At 36.2% G+C, this 15,274-nt stretch overlaps 1 protein-coding gene across 15 annotated transcripts in view; it reads right to left on the minus strand.

Annotated features, from left to right (window-relative positions):
* Nucleotides 1–15,274, minus strand: part of FRYL (FRY like transcription coactivator) — a 177,712-nt gene that overhangs the window by 84,782 nt on the left and 77,656 nt on the right. For 10 of the 15 annotated variants that reach the window (XM_044417666.1, XM_044417664.1, XM_044417667.1 and 7 more), the window contains 8 exons: nucleotides 14,029–14,125; nucleotides 12,396–12,475; nucleotides 11,250–11,330; nucleotides 10,548–10,716; nucleotides 8,976–9,068; nucleotides 7,569–7,667; nucleotides 5,773–5,874; nucleotides 1,901–1,945 (listed from right to left, as the gene is read on the minus strand). In XM_044417666.1, coding sequence (XP_044273601.1) covers nucleotides 1,901–1,945; nucleotides 5,773–5,874; nucleotides 7,569–7,667; nucleotides 8,976–9,068; nucleotides 10,548–10,716; nucleotides 11,250–11,330; nucleotides 12,396–12,475; nucleotides 14,029–14,125 — 766 coding nt within the window. Of the gene's footprint in view, nucleotides 1–611; nucleotides 631–1,900; nucleotides 1,946–5,772; nucleotides 5,875–7,568; nucleotides 7,668–8,975; nucleotides 9,069–10,547; nucleotides 10,717–11,249; nucleotides 11,331–12,395; nucleotides 12,476–14,028; nucleotides 14,126–15,274 lie in introns of those variants that run through there. The other 5 variants (XM_044417662.1, XM_044417661.1, XM_044417660.1 and 2 more) reach the window with 3 other exon arrangements.

Genomic DNA, 15,274 nt, shown 5'->3' on the forward strand with positions numbered 1-15,274 from the left:
CTAATCTGTACTTCATCTATCAACTCCTCTCTATTGGTCAAGACCAAGTCAAGGATGTTTCCCCCCTCGTCGCCTCTCGGACCCTCTGTGTGAAAAACCCTCCCTCTATAGCTTCTAAGAAGCAACGTGACCTGGCTGTCACCGCCGAGTGAGTCTCCCAACTAATATCCAGGAGATTGAAATCTCCCATAATTACTGTGTCTCTCCCCTGAGATATCCTTAGAATCTGGCCTGTCAGGACATCATCCAGGGTCTCAAGTTGACCTGAAGGGCGATAACATACCCCCACTGTCAGGTCTCTTTCCCTGTCGAAACCCCTAAATTTCACCCAGACTGCCTCTACCGAATCCCCATCTGTGCTGCATTCTATCTCACTGCATCCTATCCCTTCCCTGACATATAAAGCCATGCCCCCATCCCTCTTTCCCTTCCTGTCCTTTCTAAAAAGGTGATACCCCTCAAAGGTGAAAGGTGCCACAAATAACTAGCAAGAGTTTTTTTTTTTATTCGTGTAACACACATTTTACTTCTCTATTAGTGTAACACACATTTGGTTTACTTCTCTAAACCAAACCAACTATATACTGCATTGGTTTGCCTAGAATACTCACACACTATGTATTTTATCCATGGTTTCTTGCTCTACCCAGGCTTTGGTCTAGCAGACAGTTGAAAAAACCCCCAGTGGATTCTTTTTTTCAGTCCTTGGGTTGTTTGTTTCCCTTCTCCTTTGCCTGCTCCCTCACTGACACCAAATGCCTTTTAAGTGCTGTAGTACTGCAACATAATTTTGGGGGTTTTTTGTACTTGTTATTGTCCACTGCCTCTGTAGTCTGGCAAACAATCCAAGAACAACCCACATTTAAGTTCACTTTAGCAATAACTCAAGTTTTAAACCATCCAATAACAAAAAAATGAGTTATTTTTCTGGTTGTTTGTGATGGTTCATTAGCACAGCTGCATTCACAAATCATGGAAACCTAGAATACCATAACACACACTACTAGTTAATGCTATGTGAGAACCAGGACACAAATGAACTGTTTAATTTTTCTTTAAAAAGGGCATGCACACAACAATATGACCAGATTCCCAGCTTAGTCTGATTGATTGTGAATGAGTAATATGCTTGTATATACAGCCCATTTATGCCTAACTTCACATAAACTGACAACTAACCAGAAATAGATACATTGTTGTGATATCTCATGCTGGGATCCTAGTTTGTTGCTGGCCTAAATCTAGATTTGAATTCATCAAACCCATTGTGGGACAATTAATTTATATTCTGCTTTACTAAGATAAGCCATTGGTAAGGCCAAACTTTTGAACAATTAAACTTTTAATGGTTGTTAGCATTTTGTTCTAAGCATTTAAAAATATCTAACAATTGTTGCTAAAATGGCAAAACACTAGGTATTCAAATGTAATTAGAAACTGGAAAGTTTAACTTATCTAAAATATTTCTGATATTTCTCTATAAAGACAGGAAAGAGAATTATTACTTCTGAGTGTTATAATTGCTTCTGTGAGTACATTTTAACAACGGATGCAAAAGCAATCCTATGACCTCAAGCAATCTATAAAATGAGCACTGTAAAATAATGTGCAAAATAGCTCTGTGGCCCATTAGAAGGCATGAAAATGAAGGTTGTTTAACTTTTTAAGACAAAGAAACATGTTTTCCTATGAACTGAAAACACATGAAGCTTTAAATGGGTACACAGCTTTTTTTCCTGTCAGTTGTCACTACATTACTCCTTTTGCAGATTAGCTACTCTTAGCCAGTTGCCAGAATGATTACTATTTTTACAAAACCAAGCAGGACATACAATGCAACACAGAGAAAGCCAAGAAACAAAGCTATTTCTTACTTTGCTATTACAACATAGTAACTCACCTGAAGCGTTTCTATTTGTTTCCTGATACTGTTGTTAGATGGCATCTAAATAAAGCAATGCAAGACAGCAAAACATAACAAACATGAGAATGGGAAGCACATGCATGTTAGATGAAATAAAATGAAATAAAATAAAATAAAAAGCACAAACAGAAAGCTATTTACTAGGGCTCTATTCAGCAGAAACAAGATTTTGGCAGATAAGACTATTGCAGGTATGCATTATTTGAACACCCTAAATGATTCACCATGTTTAGCATACTACCTCTCAGTTGCATCTCCTAGCATTTGCTACCAACCTCTGGCAATCAGATTTACCTATGCCAAACTTGGCTAATATCTATTAAAATGCTTAATTTTCTTTGGCTAGGATCCAAAGACTCAAAATACCTAAATTCATGGATCAAAACAGGGCTTTTGTTGAAAAGCTGCCTGCCCTGCCAGCTGCAAAGGATATCATTCTTGAAAATTGACAATTTCAAAAGCAGTTTCTGGTGTGGCTCAGAGGCCTGCTTATCATAGAAAAGCAGTAATAAAAATAATATAAAAATCTCCCTGGCTGTTCTTAAAGTTCTAAAAATATTTCTATGAGGGATGTGCATCAAATCCACCTGAAGCACAAAATGAATCTGGTCCCTTCTAACTGTTCCTCATGCTTTTCAAAGTGAAACAGGTTTCCCTGCAATTTGACCAGACGTAAATCTGCACAAAGCTTCATTCAGATTTCAGCTTTGGAAAGGCAGACAATATCTCTCAAAAATAGTGCTGTTTGCTTTCATTTCTCTAAGCACTGATGGGAAGGGGCAGAATGACCAACAGGCCTACTTCTAATCATAAAACACATTTTACCAGGAGCTCTTTATCACTTTATTTTGAGAACGGGCAAGCATTGGCCTGTGAAACAGGCTCTCCTCCAATGCTTCCAAGCTTCCCTATGAAAAAAAGCTTTAAATTAGTTCAGCCACTGTAACTCCCTAGCTCTTGCACCTACCCTTCAGAAACTCTGTAGTTTTCTTGTATAAAAAAAGCTTGATGATATATGCTATTTCTATACAAATTGTCCAAAAATCATGGGAAGAGTAAGCAAATTACTTAACCACCATCCCAAACTGTGGGGGCCCTCCTCCTACATAAATCACTGTGCCTAGCCTTCTAAAACTTTACAGTTTTATTCCATATGGCCAACTCTGTGCTGCCTGTCATTTTCAAAATAATGAAAGGAACCTGGGGCCTTGCCCCCCCAACACTTTCAAAATGTAAAGGCAGCACAAAGACTGGCAACTGTTCATCTGAAATATGGCAGGCTCAATCCACCTAGAAGGGGCAACTATGCCTGCAAATTCCATCCAATATTGCCAAGAAATAAAAACTTGTCAGCAGTTCCCATAAAATAAATTCAAATAAAGGTGTGTTGCAAAACAACCATTGTGCCTATCTTTCTAATTTCTGGTAGATATAATCCCCTCCTAAGAAAAATTATGCCTACAAATGTTGTCCAGTTCTGACAAAGAGAAAAAATTATTACTGCTCTTTAATTTAGTCAGTGGAAGGTATGAAGCCTTTGATTTTCAAATGCTGAATCAGGTTCAGTACTAAGTCAAATTAGATAACCTTTGAATCAAAACTGGACCTGATCCCAGTGTTGAACTGGCATCAGAGTATTATCTTGTGATTGCTACACTCTTCTGATTTCTATGATTAGCTGCTACAATTCTAAATAAAGAAAAATAACTTGCATTATTATTGCATGAAAATATATTATTCTCCTTATATAAAATACTTCCTTTTTCTTATTTATTCATTTATTGGATTTATATCCCAATAAAGGATATTTATATCCAAAAAGGATTTTTTTTCTTTCTGTTTTTCATTCCTATCTCCATTATGCATGTCAACCAACTAGGCTACAATCCTATATACAATTACCAGGCATTAAGTCTAATTGCACTGAAAAGTATTTCTGGGTAGACATGTATAGGATCTACCTTCAACTGAAGAATCTTATCCTCCAGTATATATTATCTATGTGGCTATCATTCACTTAAATTCTGTAATGCGGACTATAACCTTAAACTGGTATAGCTAACAAAGCCATTGTAGGGTTAAATTCACTGGGGTAAAGGGATCTCATAGCTGAGTTGCTCACTGCTCCCTGTGGTGAAGGGAGCAGGCAAAAGAGTACATAGGATTGAGGCCTATTCTCAACCTCTCCTTTTGAGTGGATAAAATCACCTTTCACCTTTCTTCAAAGACAATTTACTCTTTTGCCATCTTTCCGACCTCATAAATTGATATAAGCTATCAAATATTATCTCTTCCTAAGGCCTGATAAAACAGAAATGGACATAGTTAAAGAACAGTTAGGAATTGTACATAGGCACTAACACCAAACTTAGCCTGCAGTTCTATTAGTCAGTCTCAGAGTTTGGTCAAAAGTAATTCTCTGCATTTCATTTTTTCAAAGTCTTAGTACTCTGTAGTATAAATCATACACATAGTCATCAGTCTTAGTGTGAAAATTTTCCTGAGAAGAAACCCTAATATACAGATTATGTTATAACTGTTATGTAAAATTTCTATTGAACAGAGCCCCTGATAAAATGTTATGTTGTTAAAGGGACAAATCCCGCACAGATTGAAATATATAATGCATGCTTTTTGATCATTAATTCAGGTCCCTGGCAATGGAAGTTTTTATACATCCATTGTCAGCAGCATAAGTTTTCTAAACACAAGACCTCAAAGAAATTTCAGCATTCCCTTCTATTTTCTACACAGAAAAAGCTGCAATTGCAGGGAGACAGAGACAAATAAAAAGAAGACATTGCAGAAGACCTGCAAATGTGTAAAAGAAAAATACAAAACCTGGACAAAGTATAAGATGATATTAGGTGGAAGAAGAAATAGAATTCTGTAATAGAACACTCAGCTGCTATTTTGCATTTCTCACAGTGGCTTACAGAATTTAAACCACAGGCACAATCCTGAAGTTGAAGATGAACATTGGCAACAGAATGAACTACAAGAACACAAACATTAACAATAATATACTATCAACAAAAATCTGTTCAATTTTTTGCCAGTAAAATTATGACATAAAATTGTTAATAAATCAGTCTTACCAAAGGAATATATGCTCTTGTACATCAGCAATGCCTATATGCTCACAAGGATTACTAGCTGAATCAAACCACAGCTTAACATTTCATCCCTTTCAATAAAGTAACATGTCCAAAATTGTTTAACTGTGGCTGAATCACACCATAAACAAGATTTTGGGCCTATTGTCCACACCTTTTCTATAACACAATAAAAACAGATATAATGTGGGAAGACAGATTGCCATTGGAAGAAAAATATAAAACCCTTCTAAACTGATGGTAGCATTTTATTTCCCACCAAATGCCCAACCACTCCAACCACCCTCCAGTGCCAGCTGTTCTACCTCACAGGGCACTGAAGAAGTTCCAGAACTTGGGCAAGTGGTACAGAGACTTGACACTGGAAGGGAACTGAAAAATTCCTATGTATGAGCAGAACACTATCAGAAATCAGATCTTATTTATGCATTTTATATTCTTAAATTTTCTTAAATTTTCACTAGATGGAGCTATCTCTTTTATTATAAGGATCAGAACTTAAGATGGGAATAACAGTTTGAAACATCCTTACCTCTATTAGATAATGTGTAATTATATAATTTCATGGCTAATCCACAACATGGACTTTTTTCCAATATGTTTTGCCATTTTTGCATAACTTTGTATAAAAATTTCCAAGGTGTTGCACAGTTTTAGAAGTTCCTTTCTAAGGTATGACAATTATTTTATTTGGCATTTATTATTCATGAGTGTTAAAAGAATAGCCCTTACCTTTAAATGGGATAGACAATTCTGCAGGAAGATATGCCAGTTATTTAAAAAAAACTGCTTCTGACTGACACACAACAAGCAGGTGATCAATGGATACAAAGCCTGAGAGAATAGGAAAAGAGTTTCCCATTAATTTTGTTTCATATACTATTGCCACATTTGCATGTAACAAGAGGCCAAAACTGTTTTCATTCTAAACCACAGTGGGCTAGAGGGCCACTCATTAGCATAAGCAGTTAAAATATTAGACAAAGTCCCAGTTTGCAAATAGCAGCAGCAAATCAGATTAACACAAGATTTGCTTTGGCAGATGTGAATGGACCAATCAGAAATTGTTCCATGTCACCTGCATAGTGGCACTATAGGTTAATTGTGGGATAAACAACCTGTGATTAACCTACAATGGGCCTGTTCACAAAACAAAATAGTCCACCATGGGTTATTTAACCTACTGTAAAGCTAAAGCACAAAATGAAGTTGCAGGTCTCATTTGTATATGCAACTCCTACTCATGTCATATAAAACTGGTGAGTGTGAGTTACGGTAAAGCTCAACCTCATAACCCATGATCTAAACCATGTCTCAATAATAACCAATGGGTTAATAACCCACAACAAGTCACAATATGTCACCTAAACCTAGTCCAAAATTAACTTAAAGTATCCAAGTTTAGAGCAAACTCCAATCAACCTAATCAAGAATTCATTTAGCATATGCAAATTAGTGGTAGCATACACCAGCATACTGCATGGCACACTGTGGGTTAATCAACCTGTGATTTGCCACTATTACATGTGAACGGATCATTACATTCCAACCTTGGATTATGCTTTTTTGGTCTCCAAACAAGTCTAGATTATAAACTAGCTTCAAATCTGGGCTTGTTGCTGGTTTACACATCCTAGAGTGCAATAATGCATGACCCTGGGTTCAGATATAAGGCTAAGCTGTGCAAACTGGCTCTATTTCTACATTTGTGTGACCCTGAACAGCACATAAGGATTGAATGAGCTGTGTGCAAGAATATGTTGCTAATGTACACTGCAATTTATTAAACCAGGATAACTTCCTTTTTGTTATAGGCTAATGTAGCCAGTTACTAAGTTAAGTAAGTTTAAAAGCTCTTTTGGTAGCCATGGTGCATCTCAACTTTTCAATAAATTTAATGATACAATGAAATGCCTTTCAAAAGCATGTACATTCTGAATAGGTTTTAACAGTGAATACCTGCATAAATTACTGCACTAAAATAAATTATTATAGTCCCATCGACTTTTGAGAAATAAAAAGGTAGTTTAACACTTTAATGCAATAGTAAGCAGTATATAATGGGTATAACATTTCCCTCAGTATTAGATTAGAATGGCATTGGAAAAAATACTTAAAATAGCAGGAAGAATTTTTCAGAGTTCTAAGAATTGTAACTTAAAATCAAGTGATCTAAGTAGCTGGAATTTTTCCCTGGGAAGATAGTTCTTACAATGATTGTTGAGTAGTTTGATTTCACAAATCAAAGCCAAAATAAAAGTTATGCACCATCCCACAACAGAAAAAATATTATTATTTTAACAGAAAGCATACCTTAGCATTAGCATCCAGACTTAACCATGATACAACAGTCCTCACTTCTTCTCTTATCACTGGTGCAATACACCTGAAAAATTGGCCATGGGACTTCATGTACTGGCCATTCCTGGCATCTGCTATATGACTAATTGTTTTGCTGAAGTACTAATTATTTTGTACAAATTCTATTCTGAACAATTATTAAAGAACTTAAATTATTTCTTAAATACCAATGAGTGCTTCTTTCTTGAGCTCAGCTCAAAGGTAGTCTGGTAAAGCATCTCCACGAAGTTTTTCAGACATGGCACATTCACTTCATTTTTAACAGCCTAGTATCACAATAAAGAAACAGATAAATCTCTTTTTTAAAAGATCAATGAAAATATTCACAAACAGAAAAAGATAAAAATCCAGAGGATTAAGCAATATACATAATCTTACAGATTTCACTTAAGTCTTGCTACTCAAATGAAATTAATGTGCAATTAATTCCACAGCATAACATTTAGTCAAGCAATAAAAAATACAGCTATTTAGTTTTGAACAATAATGAAATCTTGATGCCTGTTGAGGCATCATTACTGAGGAAAATAAGGAAACCAGGTAAGAATCTTGAGTTCCCATGTCTTCGTATCAACCCACTCCAAGTTCTTAATAAATGTAGTATCTCCCTGATACCTCTGAGAAATAATTGAAAATAATAATTTTTGTTAGCTGGATGTTAGACACTACAGCTTGGATCAGAAACCACTTGCTCTTCATGGAGATGGCTTCACACATGCTAATGAGTATTATCATATTGTATTGTTCTAAGCTAATAGGCTACTACACATGGGGCAGTTCATAGTGGTAAACTGTGGGTTAAATAACCCACAATTTGCCATAATGTGTGCTGTGCACAAGCTGCTTCTGTCGTCAGCATTAACTGAACAACAAACCATGCATTCACAACTAACTTATTTAGAACCTAGACCACCCTTTGGCTGGAATTACGTATCATACGAAGAAGCTCCAGTCAGACAGATCAGAGGTTTTTACAGCAAACAGAAGTGGGTCACAGGCAGTATGCATCCCAGCGAACTGTCGCTTAAACAATCCACAACTTGCCACCATGATGTGCAAAATAGATCAATAAATCTATAATCCAAGTAAATTTCTTTTAGTTAATCATCTTATTTTAAGTTACAAATGTAAGCATACATAGAATAGGTTTATTTTTATGCCGTAACAGTATATAGAGTTTATACAACAAAAATAAGTTTTTTAAAATACCATTTTGCAAAGATAAATGTTTCTATTCAGAAAGTGAGTAGGAATGTATATTTTCTTCAAAGCTGTGAAGGCAATGCTTTGACCTTCAATATGTAAGGCTAGCCCATTATTTTAAACAATTGATGCCTGAAGGCTATGATTCTAATCTCTTGTCCTACTTTAAAAAAAAATACACCCATGTGTTTAAAATGACAGAAAAAACAAGGTTTTGTTCAGAATATAAACATGTTTGAATATATCTTCAAAAAGCATTAATAAGTCAAAAAACAGTTGTCTGTGTTGGAGTCCCATATTCTACAGGGTGGGGGCGGGCATTCCTCTCACCCATCACACAAACCTTTTATGGAAGAATAAAATTTACTTACAGCAGCAACAGGGATGAGAATTTCTACAAACAAGCCAGCAAGTGAGTGCTTTATGTCCTTATCTTTCACTTCCAAGAAGTACTGCGCACATTCCTGTAAGAGACAGCTGTAAGACTTCTGCTGTACAACTTTCTGTTTCACTACAAGAACCACATGCAAAAAAATCCTAAGCACTGTAGCTAAAAAACTAACAGAGTCAACTAAAATAGCTAAAATAAAATTAACTTGGAAACCATGCCACATTTACTTGGCAGTTTTCATAATTATGAAGGCCATCACATTTTCAAATATAACAAATCAAATCAATGGCCTTTTAAATTAACATGATTATTCAGAATATTTTGTACATACCAGCTGCAATATACTGAGCCCACACAAGGCACAGTAGCTCTCTGTGCTACTTTACAGAAGGACCATAACTTGCTGTGGTAGAGGACATGCTAGGCCCCATCTTCAGATGGGCTGGTGAAAGAAATGTGTCTGAAAGCCTGGAGAGTCTTTGCAGTTCAATGTATGTAGATAATACTGAGGTACAGACCAATGGTTTATATACAAGTTGCTTACAAAGATGATTCTCATGCACATCTCAGAAACAGCTTTCAGTAGCAAAAATACCTACTGTTAACTCATATTCCTCAACTGGCATATTGAAATTTCTTTGTACAGAATTATTTTTTTAAAAAAACTGAAATAAAACAACTTCATTAGGCTCAAATTCAAAAAGGCTATGCAAAACTCCTAGTAAAACGAATAGTACAAGTTAGTTGTGATTTGCTTTGGATTTGGTTGTCCATTTTTTTCTCTTCTTCCCCGCCCAACTTAGCAATTATTATTGCTCAAATTCCTTAGTTGTATGTCATACCTAAATAAATTTCCCAGTTGTAGAGAAACTATGGTTATAAGATTAGGAAATAACAAAGATCTTAAAATATAGTCATGAAGTTGGTTTAAGATCCTGCTTAGTTTTGAACCTTGCAACCATAATTTCAAAGTTCAGACAAAATGGGAAACCATGATTAATTATAAACATTTGAGTTCAGAACATGACACAATTTCTTATATTCCTAACTTTGGCTTCTTCTTCATTCCCAAGGTCTAGAAAAATCATGTTTTTTGTTTCATTTTTTTGCCTTTAAGCCTTACATCACCTGGCCCACCTTTTCTCTTCACTCTTATATCTTAAACATTCCTGCTGTGACCTTCATTCCTTCAGCTCTACCACCCTCGGCCATCTGAAGATCTCCAGTAACCTCTAAAGAGTCCATTCTTTCTCCCTTATTTTCTAATACACTTTGAAATGCCATCCAGAATATCTGTTTTGTGCCTGCCTCTTCTGCTTCCTTCAAATCACACTCTGACTTAGATTATTAAGTAAGTGTGCAATGAAGCCTAAATATGCATAACTGAAGGCATCACAGATTTCGTTTAACCATTTCTTGCTGGGGGGTTTTATGCCCTCCCCTCCCCTCCCCTCCATTTCATCAGTCTTATTTTAAGTTTTCAGTGTCTTTGGTTCTTGTACCCTGTAAAACAGCATGTACCATGATGACATAAACCAATAAAATAATTTACCTGCATGAACTGAAATGATGCTTCAAAATCTTCTACGGGATACATTTTTACTCTGAAAAACTTCATCCCCATAATTAGGCTGATGATACTTTGTACCACATGAGGACTTTGTTCTTTTTGTCGTAGTTCTTTTAATTCTGTGACAAATTTCTTTCTCACAGCCTGAAACCTAGAAAAAGGAAAGAAAGACACCAAGACTCTTAGAAATAATTTAAACAGAAATTATTCCAGAGATTTTCCTACCAATAGGATGCTCGTTTAAGATGACTACTGTAAGTCCATACAGAAAAGCCTGGAGCATTTAGACAATATGGAAAAGGGCCTGGTATAATACTTCCAACAGTTTCCTTCAAAAAGAGAGGTGGAGGAAGATTGTCTGTCCCCTTGTATTCCACATCATGTTATTTTTACAGGGTTCCAAAGTATCAATTCTATCTTTAGCATAGGCAGCTCATTCAAAATTATTTTTCTCTGTTAAAATAAGAACAAGAAAGCACTTCCACATTCAGAGTGAAATGAAACACCTTGACATGAGCAAAGGATAGCAATTTATCTAGCAATGAACCACTGAAAGATGTCAAATTCTTAAATGCTATTGTTAGGACAAGAATTTTATCCTCATTCATACAGATGTACATATAAACATGAGTCAAAACATTAAAACTTTTGAACCTTAGAAGCTATCAAAAAGGAGCGGCTTACTTTGACTGTGCAAGAACCCCTATCACTTCTGCGTATAAATCTGCGATAATATGCACATTCCCAGTGTTGGTTCCTGAATACCTGTGATGAAGTAAAAGTATACAGAATAAAAGCCACAAATATGTTTATGCTTAATGTCTACAGCAGATACAATGTTGCACCCAGTCATAAGAGATGCAACATCTATTGGAAGGAGCTATCAAGCTTAAATAGAAAAACAAAAAACAAAAAATCAAAATGACCTTTAATAATATACATATAGCTATAACCTACATTTATTTGAAATATGTATATATCACCTTTTACAAATGAATTCCAGAGTGGTGTACAGCACTTGGCAAAACTGAAATAAAAATTACCAATAGAACAGAAAATCTCAACCAAGTGAGGAATTAAAATTGGAAAATTCTTGGTTAAACAAAAATATCCTCAACAGTAATTGAAATGCCATCAGGTGAGGCAATTAATATCCCTATGGACCACAGTAATTCTCCATTCTCACTGGCCTTCCATCCTACACTGGTGCTGCATTAAGTACCAAGGATGACACAACTGGGTAGGAATTTTGTCACATGGTTCATAGCTCTACTAATTTCAAGAAGGCTTCTCTTTTAATATCTTAAATAGAGTGCTAAGGTTAGTAATGGATAATATTCTAATATTAGCAAAAATCTACAATGCGCTTTTAGCTGTATTATACATACATTATTTAAGACTTAATTTGAGTAATATTTTTATATTTTTCTTTTCTTAAGATCTAGGTTCTTTTAGACTCTGATCTTGCATGCATGTCCCTAGTAGTATGTCCAACAGAAGCCAGCCAGACTTACTTTTGACTTAACATGTTTAGGATTCCACTGTAGTCTTAAAATATTATTTAAGAAAAAGTGTAATAAAATTTAGCTATCTGATAAAAATGAAAAATAATTATAGCAGGAGGAGGGAGGGGAGAGGCTCCCACCAAAATAAGTTTAGCTGGAAAATTCTTCCCAATACACCTGCATAGGTATGGAGTCATATGAGCAATGCACGGAGACCACAAAGAAGAATGAATCTTATCTGCAACATCAGAGTGACTAGTGTCAACTCAATAATCAGAAGACACTTAGGAACTTTTGAAAAATAAAGTTTTAAAAATGTACTTACCCTTCCTTGTGTTTAAAGTGCTTAAAAGCCAAATTTAGAACTTCATGAACTAAAGGGTCAGGCACTGGATGAACAGGAATCTGTAACATAAAGAGTACACAATGCCTTTACTGCTTGGATAGTGACCTGGTTGACTTCTCATGCTAAGTCACACTGAGCTGTTATTGTGGGTAGTTGCAGGATGGCTTGGAACCCAGAGAACTTTTCCACAAACAAAGCACCACGAAAAACAACCCATGGATTGTTTAGGATTGGTTTGATCTCAGGGTAACCTGTTGTGATGTCCAGACCAATCAGGGTGATTTTAACTTGGGTTTCTGGGAACAGCTAGAGTGCCAAAACCCCGTTTTGTTCCTTGCAATTTCACTAGTGCTACCATCATTCACCCTGCTCCCATCTCAGTGATCTTCACCACAGGATGAATTTTAAAAAATAGAAATCTTGAAGAAAGGGACAGAGAGCATCCCAAGGCATCTGCAATGTTTTTCTGGTCCTGCACAACTGCACCAGAGTGAATGTTAGCTGCTAGGAAATTTGCACAATTTTCTTTTCAATTTTACTGTTTTTCCTTGAAATCCACGCAATTTACCCCTCTGCTCTGCTATGAAATGTGCATACTGATAGTGATCTATATCACTTGACTGCTTTGACATTTGTGTGTGCATACTTATTCTGTCTCAACTCTGCCTTGAAATCTGCATAAGTTTTATGAACTTGTTCAATGGTCTATAACTTTCCTGCTGCAGATCAGAGGGGGAAACCGACGAGAATGAAGGTGCTGGGGCTGGAGAGTTGCTGGGAGAGAAGGAGTGTTTAGGAGCATGTGCTGTTATTTCAATACAAGGTAAAGCAGCCTTTTAGCAAGGGAAGCACAGAAACATAGGATGAAATTGACAGGGATACTGACAACAGAAAGTATGTGTAAACAAGGAATCTTGGAATTTTGCAAAATGTGTGAATGTGCCCCCGATTCATAAAATTACTTCCATTTTCTGCTCTGATGTGGGTAGGTGGAGTCTCTCTTGTGAACTGACAAACTTAGCATACCAGTTGTAGACAAGAGTACCAATGCAGGAAAAAAGGATTTCTGCTAAGGGTACTGGCAGCAGCCAGGTGGACTAAGAGGAGAAACAAGAGATGGCAAACTCCTGAGCAAGCAGTTGTTCTTTCAGGAGTAGTAGACAAGTCAGGAGCCTACTGTGGTATATTTTCAGGGTGACTTAGCATGATGCACAAATTTATCCATTTATCTGATTGTAAAGTATAGTATAATTGAATAAGTACACATCCAAACTACAAACAGAATATTTTAATCTGTTTGGAAAGTGGGGATTTGAGTAAATAAAATGCATTCCACTATTTAATTTTTTTTTCAGTGAAATATGAGGGACATTTTTTTTTTAAATGGATCGGGATTTTACATTTTACAGAATGAGAGAAAAAAGCCTAGGAAACAAATAATGTTATAGCAGATGAAAGGATTACTGTAATACCACATGACCTCTGCTTATGAAGGGCTTATTTTGTATATAAGCATCTAAAGAAGACTACACAAATGTTCAGTTGTTTAAACAAATAAAAGCAAACAGCATATCATGGAGAGTACACAGCTCATATAAATTAATGGGCTTACCTGTTTTAGAACTTCTACTAAAACTAAACAAAAAATAAAATCTACAGCTAAGTCCCTCCTTTCAAGTAGATAATCCCTCTCACGCTGTTGTTCATCCCTGAAACAGACAAAGACATCAAAATAAATTTGACATAGTATCAGGCTCTTAAAACAGGAGAAGTAGAGGGAGAGAGAGAGAGAGAGAGAGAAACATATGAGGTTCACATTTTTCATTGTTTATAAAAAATAAAAAGAACCATACTGAATCAGAGCAAACTTTTATTTAGCTCAACGTTCGGTTCATACAGCGGCCAGCCCGGAAGAAGCCCACCAGGACACAAGTGCAACAACACCAACCTGTTTTTCTGCAGCAACCGGCATACAAAAAACCATTGATACTTGCACAATTAGCCAACAGAATTGAACACATCTTTTCCATTCTTCTGTTCTATGAACCCTGACAGCACTGCAATTCTTTATCACCCTTATAATCTCACTTCAGCAAAAAAAGAGAAAAAAAATGCTAACATGAGGTTCCACTAGAAAAATCCACTAGGAAATTAACTACGAGGAACTTGCATGAATTTATCATTCTTATGTTTAAAAACAAAGTCAGGAATTGCTATGTTTAGTCTGCCTCAGCAGACAATTATGTCCAGTTATATTGTCCCTAGTCTCTGCATCTGGAACTACCTCCATTTTCTCTCTGTGACTCTGTCAGCAAATGAGAATGTCAGCACATGCTGTACTGTGTGCTAGCAAGTGCTGATTGATCATTTCTAGGTAGAACATTTAATCTTGTTTAAGCAAGTAATCTTCAATGGTGCAGCTAGGACTGGACCTTGGGGTCAAAGCTGACTAAAGAAAGAAGCAGATGATCAGGGTGGTAAACAGGTCTGGAATCAACACCATGACTGACATGGGCAGGCCATGGCTCACCATAGCCAACTCTGCTTGCCTGGAACTCCTTCAACTTCTTTGAAAAAGCTAGGTTTAAAATTACCTAGCGGCACTATTGACCTTCTCAGAAGCAGTAATGCCTTCCTCTGACCATTTTCTGTGCAAGTTACAGCTTAGGTTTGGCCTTGTACCTCATTTTCAGCTCATCTATATATAACCGTCTTATTTAGCCTTTCAGCATCCCTCCTTCTATAGCTAAGTATTTGATCTTCTATGTGTATTAGTTGCTGGATGTTCAAGATGTCTTACCCATGATGGCTGATATGAAAAATTGGGCTGGATATGCATTTAGCTGACTGGAAGGACA

This window comes from Varanus komodoensis, unplaced genomic scaffold, assembly GCF_004798865.1.
Source record: "Varanus komodoensis strain SLA01 unplaced genomic scaffold, ASM479886v1 scaffold9, whole genome shotgun sequence".
In the NCBI taxonomy this organism is placed as follows: Eukaryota; Metazoa; Chordata; class Lepidosauria; order Squamata; family Varanidae; genus Varanus; species Varanus komodoensis.